The following is a 19,209-nucleotide window of genomic DNA, read 5'->3' as shown; positions in this document are numbered from 1 at the left end:
CACCGAAAAATCCAAATACTATGTGATTGTCCCACTTATGAAAAGCACATACGGCACACAGAAACAAAGCACACATAGAATATGAACAAATGATTAGGCCGTCTCAATGCCAAGAATTACAGGTCTGAATAGAGGCCTGATAAGACGTCGTATTCCTGAAAACATCAACGTCATATACACAAAAAGGGGCCACACAGGATGTAAATAAATGATTGGGCCGTCTCACGTCGCGAATAGCAAGCCTATATAGAGGCCTGAACAGGCATCTTCTCGTACTCCAGCGTAAAAGAACTCCGGTGTTTATGGCATAAACCTGGAGCGAGATGTCTATATTCAGGCGTGAGCGGGCGGGACAATGGTATACAATGGCTTTGGAAGAGTCGAATTCGAATGAGAAGCCATCTGCCGATAGAGATACGATATGTGTATAGCTCGCACTGAACGCGTATCTCCTGCTTTAAACACGGTGTATAAGCTGCTGAAACGGTACAGATTCTCAAAGGCTAGAAGAGCAACATGGTATTGTTCGTCAAAACGCCCTTGAGAGCTGGGTCACCTCCGCCTAATCTGCTGTACCTTACTCACAATCCAGATCAATGATCTCAGGCCCAACATGCCCCGCTACCTTGTTCGCCCCTGTCTCAACCGCACCACTTGTTCCCTTCCCCTGCGCCAGATTGCCAAAAGGGCATCTCTCACCGCTCTCTTCCCTACCATCCTGCATGATACCTCCGAGCCCCACAACATCCTCCCATCCCTCCCCCAGCAACCCTCTCAACTTTTCAATTCCGATCTCCTCAACAGTCTTCCATGCAACCTCACATCTCTGCTTCCATTCCTTCATCGCATTCTCCCACTCCATCCCCGTCTTTTTCACAACGAGAGTGTATGGCGTCCGACGCTTTATGGTTTCCGTGCTGCAATAACTTTGTCTCAAGCGCTCTTCTATGTGATCGCGACGCTTGCCATTGAGCGAGAAGTGCACTTGGGCCCTTTGTTGATTATTAAGAAAGGCGTCGAGTTTTACACAGTCATCGCAATAGAGGCTACAGCCACGAGGTTGGCGCTCCAAGCCTGTAGGCTTTTTGGGGGCGGGTTGGACGTAGGTGTTGATGTAGGACGAGAGAACTGTGCGAAAGAGACGCGTATAGCTGTGAGGGTTTGCGATCTTGGATGCTCGTTCGACGGGCGGCGGAAGCTGTTTAATTAGTGGTAGAAGAACACCCTCGAAAGTCACGGTATTCGCGTTGGGAGCGTGCGAGATAATTTTATCGGCGAGCTGATCGATTTCACGAGAGAGACCCAGCTTTTCACAGCTGTGGAATAGACTCGCCAGTTTCTCTGCGGTCATGGCTCTCGGGCTTTGGTCTTCTGCGGCCTGAGATACGTGCCCATTGTAATCGAAGCGCCTTCGTTTAGCGTACTCATTCAGCAGCTGTTCGTGTCCAACTTCTCGGTACTGAATTTGGAGGTCTGAAATCACATCGCCAAGAATGTCTTGGAAGAGGTTCTGGACGATCTCAAGGCGAAGCTTATCGGCCTCGCTGGCTCGAAAAAGCCCTGTTAGGAATGCAACAATGAATTCTATATTAGAGGTGTGTTTCTTGACCAGTGGAAGGACCACTTGAAACGTGTACTTTTCGCCATATTCTTTAGAGGATTGTATCAGGGTCTGAGCATCAGCCGCCGTCACGACGATCGTCTCACTCTCTGTCGCCGTCATGCTCATGGCCATTTCACGCTCAATGTCCTGCATGTTGTGCATAGTAGCAGCAGTGCTCCCCGTAGCCCCTCGGTAGCTGCTGATGAACAGCTCCACGGCCCTCATACGTTCGGAGATGTTGGGAATGCGGAGTATCGCCATTTTTATTCTTGCGGGAAGTTAGCAAAGTACCAGAGGATGTGATATTTATTTACCCATTCTGCCAAAGGCTTACATCACGATCAGTGAGACCTTTACCCAGCTTCGGAAAGAGGTCGATAGGCAGCATTCGCGATGCCACCCTCGCGACCTCTTCTAGTAGATCTGGCCTATTGAGCCTCAAAGTAGCCTCACCAACGAAAGCCAGCTCCTCGTCAGAAACACGTGAGAGACCCTTGATTTCGGATTCTTCCTTACGCCAACTGAAGCTGTAGGAATCCTCCACAGATCCTTTTCGCGGCTTTTGCGGCGTCTTCTTCGCATCGATAACCATCTCACAGAACTTCTTCAGTTCCTCTCGTGACGCAATGGACAACGCCTCATCTTGCATCTCACTTAGAAGCGTGGCTATATACTCTCTAACATTGATTTCCCTAGCAACTGACACAAAGTTAAGACGGCGAGTCCTGGGAAGTATCACAGCGCAAGTCCTGTGATAGAAATGCGTGGCAGTGCATCCCTCATTGCCAGTCAAGCCATCACATTCCTCCTCATCCGGTTCAATACCCGTGAAGTCGGCATTCTCGAGGATTTCTTCTTCTTCCAAATCGATATCCTCTGCTAATTGCTGGCCATCAGACTGGAAGACAGTCAGGAGTTTCCAATTTGATTCAAGTTCATTGAGAAATTCATGATAGTCCGCATCGTTTAGGTGATCTGCCCAATCGGGATCATCCTCGTTTTCGTCGACAGTTCCAGACTGACTGTACTCAAACTGCGCGAAGAAGAGACAGAAGCCTTGATCTTGACAAGCTTCCGACAAGTAGCGGGTTCGAAGTTGATCTTTTCCTTTGAGATGGTCGAGACAGATGTTGGCTTCGGAGTACTCATGCTCGAGTATGTACACCATCTTTTCGTAGACATAGTCAGAATGAGACTTGATCTCGCGATCTTGCTTGCTCCAAAGTGCCAAGACCTTGTCCAGGTTCTGCTTGTGATCGCTCAAGATTGAAGCTACTCGGCTCGAACCGGATGCTTGGTGTATCAAGTTGTACGTCAAGACGAGTCGATACCCAGACTCTACTTTCGACACAGAGTGATTCACGTCAGCGTACCAGGCAAGGTAAGCGCAGCCAAAATCACATAGACCCTGCGTTTCAAGGGTCTGCTCCTCGTCTCTGAGTTGAACAATGACACGGCCACCAGTATGCTCAGAAGGTAGTGCGATCACAAGAGTGGCGAACATCCCTGGGGCTTTTTCGGTACTGCTAGTGCTCAGTATAATCACAGATGTCGACAGGGTTGGCAGCATACTCTCTGTGTTTGTTGAAGAACGCACCTGGTTCATACAGCAGCAACTTGTGCAACTCAGCACGAATACTGGAAGCGCCATCAACGACGCCAAGTTCCTGAGCGACTTTCCCAACAACCTCGTGTAGTGTCGATGGCCAGGCGGGATTACGCAGCTCGAATTGGCTAGGGTTCAGCTCCAATGTCTTGCGTACTGTCGGATCAACAAAGGTCTCACTGCCTTTGCCAAAAGGCGCCTCATGGCTTGCACGACTGAGGTCTGCAGCGTCTCGTTCAGAGAGTGGAAGCCCAACTTTTCCGATTCCCTTGACGAACAAGCCTGGATTACTGGCACCATTCAGTGGCCCAGAGGTTGCAAATTTGCCACTGTCGATAACCTGGAGATAGTTGCAGAGGTCCCCCTTGATGTCTAGCGAGTTACCAGCCATGTCAGAGCCAGCGACGCGTCGCAAGAACAGACAATTGGGTGAATCAATCAGAGCGAGTGCTATTGGTACGGTAGATTATGGGCAGAGACGGCCCCTAAGCAGATCAAAGTGAAAAGCAGCTTGCTGTATATACTTGAAGCGGTTGTGTGTAAGTGGCATGCGTGCACTCGCGTGGAAGACGCGACTTGCCTCGTGCTAAGCTCGCTAAACCCTTTTCGGATTAGCACTTTCCGCATATTCCGAAATCTCCAGGCTTAGCGAAACTTGAAATTCAAGGCAACGCGACGGTTCGGATGCTGCCATGAATTGACTGATGTATCCAGCAATATCCTCCAGGCCAGTAGCGGCATCTACTCGTCTGCTACAACCTCGGTATATTATTACTTGCCTAGAGCGACATAGTATTCTAACCCATTTCCCTTTATCGTGTACATGATATATGTCACCGCGAATTGATATCTCGATTTCAACAGAGATAGCAAATGTTGTGCTTGATATGATGCATTAGTCTTCAGGGATTGTTATCACGACTATGAAGGCGTCAAACCCACGCTACGCGAATTGGCCTCCAGATCATCACGCCCACCACGTTCAGCCACCGTGTCTCATTTGAAGTTCTCATCATATCATGTCTGCACTATCCTAAGAGAAAAGGTTCCCCTCGGGGATGCCTTTCAAGACCATCCGCCACGTCAACCACATCTATGCCATATCGAATGCTCTCATCACGTTCGCTCTATCCAGTAAAGAAAAGAAAAATCTTTGAGGATCCGCCTCAAGTCTATCGATGTGTCGCAGCCACGCCGCATGGTTTTGTCCCACATCCACCACGTTCAGCCATCAGGTCGAATCACTTGGTCTTGGGCGTCTTGTGTGCCTAGGCGATCCCGGTCGCCTCGGTCTCGGTAGCGGTCTTGGACTTTTTAGCGGCCCCCGACTCGACGGACGTCGTGAAGGCTTGACAGCACGACAAGCTGGGATCGTTGGGGTTGCCAGGCTCCAACTGAACTTTGGCTCGTGAAGAGATCTTGAATCCGAAACCTGGACGCCCAAGATATTCATGGGATGGACGAATCTTGTACTGTCCGGCCTCCAGCCCTTCCTTCCCACACAGACAGTGTATATCGCGCCACCACCGGTAATAGTAGCCTTCCTCTGCCTTTGTCACCACGTTTCCATCGATGTCGACATCCCCCTCCGACTGGTAGGCTTTCGCGGCGAGACCAAGACCCACTCTCGTCGCGCGAACCATCCCATTCAAATCGAACTCCGCCGGCCAATTTTCATGCAGTGTCTTTTGACCGCACTGAGTAAGAACCAAAGCGACTGCCAGATCATCAAGGCGGACGCCTTTTCCTGGAATATCCTTCGCTTCCTGGACGCCTGGATTCGAGTACAATGTATAATTATCGTATTGGCGGAAGGACTTGAACGGTCCGTCGACGGATGCACCAGTGTTGCGTCTTTCGGGATCATATAATTCGTAGCGGGCTGTGTTATACTGAAGATACCCGGGGGTAGGTGTTCGTGGCAATCCAATTTCGCGCTTGCGCTTCTTCGATGCGGACCCCGTGGGCATCTTCGACCCGTCGTCACAATCTTGTGGATGTTTTCCTTCACCGGTTGCTTTATTCTGGGTCATGCGCGGGTGCTCTGGAACCTCATCGGTGCGATCGTGCTCAAATGCGTTTTCCTCGACACCCTATAATCGTGTTATTACACATGATGAAAGAGACGATGAATCGAAGTCGTACTGTGCTCTTTCCGTCGTATGCACCATCTTTGCGATCTCCCATAGCCTCAATCATAGGCTCTGGCTCGGTCATGATGATTGAGTTGTGGGTGAAGAGGATGAGGTGACGCCAAAGTGGTAGGTAGGGAAACGTCAGTCAGAGATAAAAAAGAGAAATCGGTAGTCCAAGATTTATTGTTGAAAGTTGAAAGTTTGAAGGCGGAAGCTGGGGGGTGGGGGGTGGGGCCTTTTGAATATCTGGTGGTATGACTTGATGCGATTAGAGTGAAGCGCAGTGTCATCAAAGGAGTAGATAGGAATATGTCAGTCAATGCTAGAACAGAGGAATCATGTAGTCCAAGAAATGTTTTTGAAAACTGAAGTTTTTGAAGGCGGGGCCGGACCGTGGGAAAGGGTTTAGATAGCCGGCAATACGACTCGATATGAGAGTTAGAGTGAAGTGCCTAGTTGAATTGTGAGCTTAGATGCCCAAGTTTGAGGTTCGTCTAATTCAAATGTGAGCTTAGGTGTCCAGATTTGAGGTTGGTTTAATTCAAATGTGAGCTTAGGTGTCCAAGCTTGAGTTTGATATAAAGGTGAGCTTACTTGTTTGGATCTGAAAGGTTGAACTATGACGCTGCTGTCATGGACGAGGTGGGGGACGACTCTCGATGATCATTTGAAGCCACCTCCCCCTGGGGCCCAAAGTGCCTTTCTAGTTCCCTTACTTACTCCATGGTAAGCCATAACGTACAACGCGGCTAAGTTGATGCGGATGGCGCGAGGGCCGTCATAGCTATTATCGCTATTTTTGTACTTGTTGCTGTTGTTGTATTGTTGTTATTGTTGCTGGCATTCACATTAGCTCTAATTATTGCGAGCGGGGTTTTTATTTCGTCCTTCCCCCTCTAATATACTTCTCCGCCTCTAAACGCCTAAGTTCTTCTTTGATATCTATCATTCTCATTCCTCTCACTCTGTGTATCTAGTACGCCTTATTACCCTCCATTATGTCAGCATCTTCAATGTCTCCTGAGGCGTTATCGTCTATGGAGATGGCGCGAGCCTGAAATATACCACCCAACATAGTTCCACACGTCCAACCTCGCCTTCGCTATTCTCTCCTCTCTCCATCTCGCCCAAGTAGCCCACATACTCGAGCTTCCAATCCTGAACAAAGAGCTCGAACAGCAAGCCAACCACAACCACCAGCACCAACATAGTCGTGTCCCCTCCACGAGTCAAAACTAGCCTTTAGCAAGAAATTATCACCGGGTCACCGCACCTACCTAGAAACACCCCCCCCAAAACACATATACAGTCACCGCCGACTTCAGATCGTGACCCACGGCCTCCGAATTGCCATAATCATCGCTCAAATCACACCCGCTAGCTCAATCACGGCAGGCTCGAACACCCTGCCCAGCTCTCGCCGCTCGCCGTGAAGTTTCCCCCGCACAGCCTGACCCGAACACCGAAGACCAAGGAAACCGAACGGATGCCCGCGCCCCGCCCGGCTCACCGACGCCTTGGCTTCGTGACTGGGGCAGTGCCTCGGCGTCAGAGACACCCTGAGCGGTTTCGATTACAAGGAGTCGATGCTCGGAAACCTATGTGTCAGATACGTGATGGCAAACGGGTTCAATAGCATGCACGCACACCTTTTGAGTAAAGAACTTGGATGTGACTCTTTCTCCTTTTTCGCGACGCTAATACCTTGCCTAAAACTTACTCGGTTACTCTTTACGCGGTGCCGTGGTGGCCTTGATTTGTGCATAAGCATGGCAAACCCAAACCCGAATGCAAGAAACCATGATGTCGATATTGAGCCATACACGCACTCAGTAGTCCTCGAAGATGTCAAAAACGGTGAATTCGATACTGAGGAGGAAAATGACCAGATCATCGGCGTCGTTGAGCCGCGGCACACACGGTCCACATCTACAACCCATTGGAGCAACGCATATGACAAGCATTCCCTTCTGTCTCCCGCGTTCTGTTGATGGAAATATACTCACGGCATAAAGTGCATGATCTGGATCAATTCATGACACGAGTGCAAAAGGAGCGGGAAGAGGTTGCGTGAGGGTTCCGCTGTTTTGCCGAGGACACTCGAACCAAATCAGGTGGCTCACGGCTTGCCGTCCGTACATCCCACAAGTCTTTTAAGTCCTGTGATACTGTAAGGAAAAGAAAGGTGATAGCGAAGGCTGCTTCAAACTCAGAGTATGCGGCCTCTAATGTAATGTCATTTCGGGCTTCCAGATAGATGAAACGAAGTAATCTGCCAAACATTCATGAGCTCAACATGTCATCCACCAAGCTTTACCTTGCATCATGCAACACACCGTATACAAACTTTCAATCAGGTCTAGCAGAAGGGTCCAACCATAATATGCCGTCAACTCCTCTACTCGACTTCCTTGTACGTGAGTAGCTTCGGACCCTCCAAGAACCTCCCAACAATTAGCCACCTTCTAACCTCCGGGTGGTGTTTCGCAGCAAGAAGTGCGCTGTAACACTGCCCGTCTTTCTCATATGATGTCTTTGCACCTCTCGCGACAAGCAATCTGACTGCCGCAAGGCGACCGGTCGCGCAGGCCCCCATCAACGCAGTGCCATACTCGGATCCCTCGACCTCAAGTTGGGCACCCGCGTCAAGCAACAGGTTTATACTATCAAGTTTTGCCAGCGCAGCTGCAGTGTGTAGTGGTGTGCGTGAATATAGATCGGGATGGTTCAGGAGTCTGGGCAGAAGGCCGGTCGGTAGTCGCCGTAATAACTGTCTAACGTCAGTTGCGGAGCGACAACCAACAGCTGTGCTCAAGGTGTTTCCTGTTCGAGACTCATAGGCTTCGACCGGGAGCGCCAGGTTCAACAACAATGTCATTGGAAAGCTTGATGTGCGACTCATGGCTTGATCGAAGAATGATATACCCAGTGTGTCCTCTGCACCTAGATCGTGTCCAGTCGCTGTGTTCAGCAGAAACACAAGCACATCCTTTGATCCAGAACTTGCAGCGAGGTGTAGAGCGTTTTGACCATAACGATTTCGTAGTTGGATGTCTGCACCACCTTGCAGCAATGCTCGAATTGAATCAACTTGGTTGTGGATAGCAGCAGTCATGCATGGACTTTCGAGACTCGTATTCACGGCGTTCAGGTTTGCTCCTGAGTCAAGGAGGAGTCTTACTATGGCCATCTGGCCATTAGATGCGGCATGATGCAATGGTGTCGCGTATTCCCCGTCCACGCAGTCAATAGACGCTCCGTAGTCCAACAACATCAGTACAACATCTGAATTTCCCTCGCTTGCGGCGATGTGTAGTGGCTTTGCTGTTAAGAGCGATTCGGGAAACGATCCACTACGCGCAGCGTACCAAGACCAACGGAGCAGCTCGCCCCGCACCTGCATGTTGATCATCCAACCAAGAGTTTCCTGCAACGTGCCACGCCCATCGCAAAAGCTTCTTCCTTTTCCTGTGTCGGTGCTCTTGTTACCATACTAAAGGAGCCGAGACGAGGATAAGTGCATACCTTGACTAGCGTGCTCTAACATCAGCTTGACACACTCAGTATTGTTTTCAAGTACAGCATAGTGTAGAAAATGTATCGGATCGTGATTAGCATATATCTCGCTCGGAGCTTTCTCAAGTAGCAATCGAAGCAGCTGCACGGAGCCCCGAGCTGCGGCGTAATGGAATGCAGTGAACCCTCGAGTTGAACAAAATTCACATGCACTACCTGCAGTTGAGGCTCCTTTAAAGACCAGGTATTTGGAAATGGCATGTTGTCCTTTACGGAGAGAGTAAAGAAGAGGTGTGCATCCCATGCACCACTTAAAACCAGATCGGAGATCTACTCCATTCTTAACGAGGCGCGTGCAAAGTTCAAGGTCTCCTATATCTATAGCTATCTTCAATGCTTCCAATGCTCCGTGGGTTTTGCCTGGTCTCTGACTGTGTGGGTGAGTGTTTGCGTCCTCGTCTGCGGAAACACCGAATTAGATTATTCGCATAAGTTCCGTTGGGCAGATTCGCAAGACCCACTTTGTTCATGAACATAGTCCATAATGATCTTTGCAAGGCTCTCGTGACCATACTTCCTCGCTACCAACTCGGGGTCCAGTCCAAGGCTGTTTGCCAGCCCCAAGTCTGAACCATGTCCTATGAATTCAACAATGACTTCTTCATCACCCTCTTTCGCAGCCCAATGAATTGCACTATTTCCAAACGCATCAACAACACTAGCGTCTGCCTTGTTCGACAACAAAAGAGACACGTTTCGGGATGCTCGTGCCCATACGGCCACACTCAACGGCGTTTCTCCACGGTGTGTGCAAGCGTCAATGTTCGACATGAGATCTTCGTTCAGCAAGTATTCGAGAACGCTGCTGTCCTTGAATTGGGCGGCGATATGAAGCGCAGTGACATTTTTACGTCGGGAGCCCATGATTGTAGCAGTTGTCTTACTGTTCCAATCTATACCCGTTTCTCTCAATTGAACAAGAATATTTTTGTGATCATTGAAGCAAGCACAATGAACTGCGTTGAGCCCTGAATCATTGATGCACGGATCAGCTTGATGGAGTAGCAAGGTGCTTAAAAGAGCATCATTCCCACTTCCTGCTGCAGCCATGAGCGCAGTTCTACCGTTCGAAGAAGGAATATTACAGTTGAGACCAAGTTCCAGGAGACCCAAGACGATCTCATTGGCACTACAAAAAGAGTGTGTGCAAGCTAAGTATATCAGCTCAGAGCCCAACCGTAGGTCTGAGGCGAGTCTAGGGTTCCCCAGCAGCTTCCTTAGCAGTGCTCGGCTAGCAGCAAAAAGGTGATCAAGTTGATCTGAAGACAAAGAACTCTCCCTGATGATCCTCACGAGATCATGAAGGGGTGTGAATCCGTCATTGCGAGCTTTGTGGGAGTCCACACCGTATTCAAGCAGAACATGTACAATTTCTGGAAGCGTTTCGCTGTTCCCACTGATGGCATAATGCAATGCGTTCGACTCATCGAGGGTCACCGCACATGGATCAATAGTCTGTCCAATGAGGAACTTAACACCTTCCAAGCTGCCAGACTTGGCAGTATAGTGTAGTGCAGAGCATCCATCTGAAGTCGTCTCGGTAAGGCTACTGCCGGCCCGGAGAAGTAAGCTCATGGCTTCTTTAGACCCATTCGCTGAAGCGCAGAGGAAAGCCGTCCTTCCATCATTCGCTTCGAGACCAGTCGTTAATGCTGAAACGACCGGCATACTCAGCAGAATGCTCAGTGCTTGAGCGTTGCCTCCTTGAGCAGCTAAATGCACTACGGTCATGCCTTCTAAGTCCCGAAGACTAGTATCTGCATCCTGCTGCAAGAGAAACTGAAGACAACGAACCTCTTTTCCCTGGACGGAATGATGTAATGCGGTCCTTCCTCGGCTATCCGGTCTGCTCGAATTGGCTCCTCGATCCATCAATATTTGCGCAACCTCGAGCTGATCGGTCCTTGCTGCATGGTGAAGGGCTGTGAATCCCGTACCTTCATCTGCTGCATCAACATCAAGCTTCTGATTGTCCAGTAAGCGTGTTACGATCTCCACTTGCCCAAATTCAGCAGCAGTACGCAAGACATCCTCGTAGTGCGTGTTTTGACAGGGCAGATCATTATCCTCATGCATTATGCGAGTCGCGTTGGACGAGGTCTTCGCTCTCAAAGCCAATTTAAGCAAACGACTGTGGTTCTTTCGCACCACGTTATCGTTGCTTGTATGTTCTACCAATTTGCAGATATCTTCAGATCGCGCATGGTTTTCAAGTATGTCCAGGCAGCCACTGTCAAGTAATCCACCCCTATCAAGCAGCCTCTCAGCAAGATCCCATCGCCCAGTAATCAAGGCCATGAAGAGAGGTGACAGCTTCTCAGTGCCCAGATCATAACAGCAGTTTGGATCCGCCCCACATTCTAGAAGGAGGTCAACAGTGTCACCAGTGGTGTCATCGGACGGAACAACCCTTGGTCCTCGTCCCAATTGTTTCAGGGGTTTCTTGAAACTCCATTGCCAAGTGTCAAGACTCAGAATCGCGAAGTGAAGTGGTGTACCAGAACTAGTGTTTCGGTTGACGTCACATCCACTCTTGATAAGCCAGTTACACGATTTGGTGAGGCCGTACATGGCGGCGTAATGCAGCGCGGTTGCTTCAGCAAACATAGAGCTGATGATACTCGGTGTTTCCTTATATTGAGACACCCGTGCAGGATGTTTGGCAGTCATATCGTGCATCCATGAGACTAATGTATTCGGTTTAGAGGGGCTGAACAGCTTCTGCACCAGTCGAAAAAGTTCAGGGTCATCCAAGTTCTTGCGAGCAACGTGATGCCATCCGTCAATAGCATAGTATCGAAACGGGTACTCATGAAAACGACGATCCACTACATGCTGGCTAAACGGACCGCCTTGGTCGAAGTCTTCAAAGTTCAGGTATGTAAGGCACACCTTTGCAAGTATGAGCTTGTCGCTTTTAGGATCGATTCGATACGCCCCAAATGAAATACCTCGTCTGGGATCAATTTGCCAGAGGAATTCCTGGACCGTAAAGTGAGCTAACTCCAGCGTTCTACCGTTCGCCGATTTTCGTACAAGGCTGCTGCACCAGTACAAGATCTCGAACAAGTCAGGTATAGCCCGAGAATTCCGCCTTGTGCTGCCGAAGTCAATAGATACGGCTTCACACAAACCTTCGGTGGTGAAGTCGTATGTTGTGTCAACATATGTAATCCAACGTAACGCCCTTCGAACAAGCTTCTGCGTTTCTGGGTTACTTTGGTTCACCCGATCTAAGATCCTCTCATACGTCGAGGTCAGGTCGGGTGGCAAAGATCCTAGTGCTACGCGGCGGGCGGCATCGTTCGGTAACTCACACAAGTAGTCCATCTGACAAGTCACCCAGCGAAACCTTGCTCAGTCGCCCTGTCAGTAAAATCCCGACATCCTATAACATGTGTGGGTAACGAAATGTAGAACATACATGCCTTCTGCGCCTTCCACCAGCCTTTCCAAGATGTGTTCTTTGAGTGACTGATCCTTGATCCTGAGCCTTTTTTTACGCGTTCTGAGATCAATCTCAGCCCCAACGTAGAGCCTAAGATCGCTACTCCTGGCGGCAATCGAAACCTTTGTGTAATTTTCCAGACGCTCGCGAATTTCTATCTCGTCCCTGCTCAGGAATATTGTCTTGACGGTAGTATCCTCACCATCATTGAGGGCGGTAAGAGAGTCAACCACTACGGGCGCATTCGTCCCACATTCGTCAAGCCCGTCGACAATGATCATAGCACAATCGAAGGCTAACGCCACTTCCCTTACAAGACTCCACAGAACTTCAGAGTCATACCTAAAATTCGCTTGATGCTCTGGATTATGAGTCTCGTAGAAATCTCGAAGCTTCGCAAAGCTCTCTTCGTCCTGCTTAGCGAACTGCTGAGCCAATGAACCTAGTATGTTCGACAAGTCTTGCTTGGCTGAATCTTTGTAGTCGCAGTAAAAAAAGGCAATTGCGATGCTGGGGCTGCTCATTCGCAAGGCTTCCTCGATCACAGAGGAGGCCAAAACGGTCTTGCCCGCGCCTGGAATTCCGTAGAACCAAAGTCTGGCGTTTTTGGTTTCCCACCATTGTCTGAATTCTTGACCTTCTGTCAACCAAAGACCTGTGCCAGGGCTCCGCAGCTTTCGGCTCATGTCGTGATTGCTGCGAGAATCGACCTTCGCAAAAGATTTCAAGATTTCTTGTCTCTCTTTGTTGATGGCGATGCGCGTTTCAGCTTCGTGTCTCTCCTTGAGCTCGGTCCTCATTCCCTCAATTGTATCGAGAAATTGGTCTTGTCTGGATAGCGCCTTGAGGAGACCGGACATACAGTCAACGTTCAATGCTAGCCCCAATGTTGTCTTGTGACGCTCAACTTCTGAGATTAGGTCTTTCACCTCTGAAGATGTAAATGGCCATCTTAACTTTCTCTTGAGGGTCTCTAGTCGCTGATCGCCTAGCGAAGATGTGTCATCTCTATCCAAAATAGATTTCACATGTTCTAGCGTTTGATAGCATGAGTGGATGTGATGTACCCGTGTAGTTGATTCGAATGTCTCGTCTTCAAGCTGACGAGAGACCAGTTGCAGATTGCTGAGGATTCCGTAGAGGGCGCCTATCTCCGCAGACAAGGCTGATATCTCTTCCGATGCTTTTTTGACAGCTTTCACGTACTTGAAGGTCCGACGAAAGACTATATCAGCGAGGGTAATCAGGCCAGAGATACTAGCGGAGACGGATAGAGGATCTGTCATCCTTTGTGATATTGTTAGTCTAATGCTCAGCTATGGAGCATAGAATGGAGAAGACGGAGAGCGAAAGATGAAGATATTCGAGAGCAAGGCTACGGAGCTGATGTTCCGCCTCGGCCTGTATTCAAAACCGTCTGGAATGCTTGGCACCGGAGATCTTTCACATCACACACCCAAATTCGTGTGGCATAGGAATCTCTCCGCGAATTTATTCAATGACACTGCTATCGTTATTATAGGTCTCAAATAAAAAAATAAAGCTATACTAAAGTCTTAGCAGCATTAAGAGTCTAATTCTATATTACTCGACTATATATATCTAATATAGAGCTCTATCTTAGACGTATCGATTTTAACTAGAGATATTAGAATATAATATTATTACTCTTTACCCTAGTCTTATTACTTCTTATCTTTATTCTTACTCTTATCTTTATTCTTTTAAATAGCGTTATTTATTATCTTAATTATATTCTATTCAAATTATCTTAATTATATTCTATTTAATTATTTTTAGAACTTTAACTCGAGCTACTCGTTTTTACTTTTATTTATATATTACTCTTATTTATACGCTTTAAAATTCGATAAATTTAACGTAATATTAAAATGTCTATCTCTTATTAAATTTATATAATTAGTATATATATATTAGAAAAGAGACTTAAGAGTTCTAAGTGAGAGAATCTTAAATTATTTAGTTTATATACGTCTAATATACGCTTAGCGAAGTTTTAGCGAAGTCTTAGCGAATAAGCTTAAGTAAGTAATTCCTCTTAAGTTTTCTTTACTTTCTTAAAAATTGGTTTTATTATTAAATCGATATATGAATATATCTATCTTTCTAATTTTATATTATTATATAACTCTAAAACTCTTTAAGTTTAATAATTCTAATTCTTTAACTCTTTTTAAAGATAGTAATTTAAAATTAATATAATAATTACTATTAGAGTATAGTCTTAATATTTATAAAATAGATTATTATTAATTAATATAATATCGAATTAAAATATTATTATAATATAATTAAATATATTAGAGCGTATTATAAATTTAAATAAAGAGATCTTTTTATTAGCTATAGATAATAATTTAATAAAGAAATCGAGTAGTAGTAATAATAATAATACTATTATCTATAGTTAAGAAAGTATCTTAAATAAAAAGTAAGATATTAATAAATAGATTAATAAATTTATTTATACTCTAAATAATAAAGTAGAGTATATTACTCGTTATTAAGATATATTTATATAAGAATATCGCCTTTAATCTTTAAAAGTAAAGATTATTTTATTTAAATAAGATAAAACGCTTATAGATTATAGTTATAATAGCGATAATAATAGATTAAGATTATTAATAACTTTAGAAATAAAGAGAATTATAAATAATATTAGTCTCGAATATAATAATATCGTTTAATAATCTCGAAAAATAATTTAATTAGAGAGATTATTAATCTATTATAAGAAGAGTATTTAAGAATATTAAGCTTTAATATAAGAGATAAATAAAGCGTTTCATCTAACCTCGAAAAACTTTCTTATTAAAAAGAATAAGATTCTTTAAGCTTATTAATTTTTTAATAATAATTAGAAAAAATTATAAATTAATAAGAAGAATAGATTTCTAAATTATAATTATATATAGTAGAAGTTTATTAATTTTTTATTAAATTAAATTAAAGACTTAGTAAATCGCGAATTTAATATTATTTAAGTATATATAAATATTAATTAAAGATAAAATTAAACTATATATTAATTTAATAATTATCTTCAATTATTAAAAGTCTAAATAAATCTTTATACTAAGAATTAATAAATATATTACTTATTTATAAAGCTTTATATAAATCTTCGCTATTAATTAGCTAATATTTAAATTATATTAATTAAATAAAATAAGCTTTTAACGTTTATAATTTTATTAAAGAATAATAATAGAAAGTAAAGATTTTTTAGAGAATATAAAGTAAGTAGTATTTCTAATCTATAAGAGAGCTAATAACGAGAAAATTAATATTCTTAATATAAAAAATCGCAATTATCGCGAAGATAAAACGACTTTAATTTAAGAGATAAATAATTTTAAGATTATAAGTTTAAGAATAAATTTAAGAATAATAAGTCTTATCTAAATAGTATAAAATATTATAATTATAGAGAAAAAGAATATTACGCTAATATTTATATTAAATCGAAAAAATAGAAAATAGAAAATTTAATAATATATCGATTAATTTAATTAATAATTATAAGTAAAGGCCTATGAATTAAATTTATAGAGTTGAATTTTTCTAAGTTAAATCGAATTTTAGCCCTAGCCCTAAGTTAAATCGAACTCTAATCGCTTACTATACGTTTTTAACCTATATATAAATATATATATACGAAGAGAGGCGCGCTAAGATCTTATTAGAAAGGTATATTAAGTATAGAGAATTAATTCATAATAATTATCTATAAAAAATAGAGAAAGAGTATTAAAATATTAGAAAGAAATGAAGATAACATATTAATTAGTAATATGAATCTCACATTATCTTCTATCGTAGTGAAATCTTTCAAATAATAAAATAGCTATTAGAGTAAGATATCGAATAATTTTAATTTATTTAAATATATATCGTTCGATATTTCTTCTATAGAGGCTTAATTAACTATAATTATTATAGTAGATTCTTCTCTTATAACATTATTATTAGTATATATAAAAGAATAAGATAGAGCTAAGCTTGAAAATCTTGAATTTATATATATAGTTAATTATCAATTTAAGATTACTATGCTCTTTAGTTAAATCGACTAAGTTAGCCCGCTAGCCCTTCTAAGCTTTCTTATTAAAAATTTATATATAGAAGTTTTATACTCTAGAATAATCAGCTTTCTACGAATATTATTACTTTATAATTTCGTAAATTATAAAGCTTAATTTACGCTTTCTAACGATATAAAAATTATAAAGTTTAATCTACTATTAATAAATTAAATAGATATTTAAATATAATAGTTATAATAGTTATACTAGACGCGTTCAAGATCGAATAATAATCCTTTCATCTATTTATATAACTATTCTTCTTTTACTATTCTATTAATTTACTAATTAATTTATTAATATAAATATATTCATTCTCGATATATTACTAAATACTTTAGATATATATATCTCTTTTACTCGCCTCTTAGAGCCCCTACTAACATCTCTAAATTATCTCTTAACGAATTTATTATTACTAATAATCGAGGCTATAAGCGAGCTTAATAGCTATTTACTACTACTTATAAACGTATTAGAAAATTCTTAAAAGGAGTCTAAACGAATTTATAGTTATTATTCTTCTCTATATACTTCTCTTAAACTAGCGATAATATCTTTTAACCTAGCAATACTATCTCTTAAAATACGTCTTTCTTTTTAATTTATTCTTTATTATTCTATTTTAATTATATTTTTTAATTACTTAATTAATACTATCTACTTTATTAGCTTAGTAATTTACTTAATTAGATTATTAGCTAATTACTTAATTATTTACTTAATTAATTACTTAGCTAGTTACTTAATCTAATACTCTATAAAAAAAGAAGTAAGAGAAGAAACTATAATAGATAAATATAAAGAATACTACGAAGAATACTATAGAGAATATTACGAAGAAATTAAGTAATAATAAAATTCTTAGCACTAAGAATACGGCTTAGCTCTCTAAGATCTCATATTAAATTATTACTTAGTAAGCGAAGAATATTACTATAATTTAGTCTATTATTTCTACTATATTAAGAAATAAGAGAAGAAACTATAATAGATAAATACGGAGAATACTACGGAGAATACTATAAAGAATATTACGGAGAAATTAAGTAATAATAAAGCTTCTAGTACTAAGAATATAGCTTAGCTCTTTAAGATCTCATATTATATACTCTCTATAATTCTATATTAAATTATTATTTAATAAGCGAAGAATATTATTATAATTTAGTCTATTATCTCTACTATATTAAGAAGTAAAAGAAGAAATTATAATAGATAAATACGGAGAATACTATAAAGAATACTATAAAGAATACTATAAAGAAACTAAGCGATAATAAAGCTCTTAATACTAAGAATATAACTTAACTCTTTAAGATCCCACGTTATATACTCTCTATAATTCTATATTAAATTATTACTTAATAAGCGGAGAATACTACTATAACTTAGTTTATTATTTCTACTATATTAAAGAGTAAGAGAAGAAACTATAATAGATAAATATAAAGAATATTACGGAGAAATTAAGCGATAATAAGATTATTATCGTTAAGAATACGACTTAACTCTTTAAGATCTTATATTATATACTCTTTATAGTTCTATATTAAATTATTACTTCGAAACGATATATATTTAAATGAATTAAAATCGTTTAATATCTATAACTATTTTATTATTCGAAAAATTTTACTACGATAGAAGATATTATAGGATTTATACCACTAATTAACATATTATCTCTATTTCTTTTTAATATTTTAATACTTCTTACTATAAGAATATAGTCTTTCTCTATTTTTTATAAATAATTATTATATCTTTCTAATTAGGCCTTAGCGCGTCTCTCTCTATATATATATATCTATATATTATATAGATTAAATTAATTTAATAGTAGTAAAAGTAGATTAAAAACGTATAGTAAGCGATTAGAGTTTAATTTAACTTAGAACTAAGACTAAAATTCGATTTAACTTAGAAAAATTCAACTTCATAAATTTAATTTATAGATCTTTACTTATAATAATATATTATATTAATATAATAGAAATAATAAACTAAGTTATAATAATATTCTTCGCTTATTAAATAATAATTTAATATAAAATTATAAAGAGTATATAATATAAGATTTTAAAGAGTTAAGTCGTATTTCTAATAATAATAATCTTATTATCGCTTAATTTCTCCGTAGTATTCTTTATAGTATTCTTTATAATATTCTTTATATTTATCTATTATAATTTCTTCTCTTACTTTTTAATATAATAAAGATAATAAATTAAATTATAATAATATTCTTCGCTTATTAAATAATAATTTAATATAAAATCGTAGAGAGTATATAACGTAAGATCTTAAAGAGCTAAGTCGTATTCTTAATACTAGAAGTCTTATTATCGCTTACTATATTAATTTCTCTTATATTAACTAAATAAATTAATATAAGATTATAGAGAGTAAATCTATTATATTATTACTGCTAATAACTATCTTTATAATATTCTCCGTAATATTCTCCGTATTCGTTTATTATAGATTCTTCTCTTATTTAACTAAGTACGAGAATATTAAGAGTAAATATATTTATATTAATAGAATTAATAGAATTAATAGAATAATAAAAGAAGAATAATTATATAAATAGGTGAAAGAATTATTATTTAATCTCAAACGCGTTTAATATAATTATAATATTTAAATATTAATTTAACTTATCTATCGCTAACTTAAAAGAAGTATATAAAAGAGAACGTATTTATTTAAGCTCTTTTTAAAGATTT

General features: G+C 40.9%; 4 protein-coding genes across 4 annotated transcripts; all 4 read right to left on the bottom strand.

Moving 5' to 3' along the window:
- Window positions 1-503: 503 nt before the first annotated feature.
- HO133_006928 (uncharacterized protein) lies at window positions 504-1,864 on the bottom strand (the record flags this gene model as incomplete). The annotated part of the gene is given in 2 exon segments (XM_037297824.1): window positions 504-567; window positions 582-1,864. The coding sequence occupies 2 exon segments, from the start codon at window positions 1,862-1,864 to the stop codon at window positions 504-506; spliced, it is 1,347 nt and encodes a 448-aa protein (XP_037146847.1).
- A 49-nt stretch (window positions 1,865-1,913) lies between these two features.
- Window positions 1,914-3,600, bottom strand: HO133_006927 (uncharacterized protein; the record flags this gene model as incomplete). Its single annotated transcript, XM_037297823.1, has 2 exons — window positions 1,914-3,178; window positions 3,201-3,600. The coding sequence occupies 2 exons, from the start codon at window positions 3,598-3,600 to the stop codon at window positions 1,914-1,916; spliced, it is 1,665 nt and encodes a 554-aa protein (XP_037146846.1).
- Window positions 3,601-4,477: 877 nt separating this feature from the next.
- On the bottom strand, window positions 4,478-5,426 carry HO133_006926 (uncharacterized protein; the record flags this gene model as incomplete). Its single annotated transcript, XM_037297822.1, has 2 exons — window positions 4,478-5,302; window positions 5,355-5,426. The coding sequence occupies 2 exons, from the start codon at window positions 5,424-5,426 to the stop codon at window positions 4,478-4,480; spliced, it is 897 nt and encodes a 298-aa protein (XP_037146845.1).
- Window positions 5,427-7,742: 2,316 nt separating this feature from the next.
- HO133_006925 (uncharacterized protein) lies at window positions 7,743-13,654 on the bottom strand (the record flags this gene model as incomplete). The annotated part of the gene is made up of 4 exons (XM_037297821.1): window positions 7,743-8,812; window positions 8,870-9,319; window positions 9,382-12,272; window positions 12,345-13,654. The coding sequence occupies 4 exons, from the start codon at window positions 13,652-13,654 to the stop codon at window positions 7,743-7,745; spliced, it is 5,721 nt and encodes a 1,906-aa protein (XP_037146844.1).
- Window positions 13,655-19,209: the final 5,555 nt, after the last annotated feature.

This window comes from Letharia lupina (assembly GCF_014066315.1).
Source record: "Letharia lupina isolate WasteWater1 chromosome Unknown contig_29, whole genome shotgun sequence".
In the NCBI taxonomy this organism is placed as follows: Eukaryota; Fungi; Ascomycota; class Lecanoromycetes; order Lecanorales; family Parmeliaceae; genus Letharia; species Letharia lupina.
The sequence above is the reverse complement of the archived record's forward strand: the minus strand, read 5'-3'. Positions and strand labels throughout refer to the sequence as shown.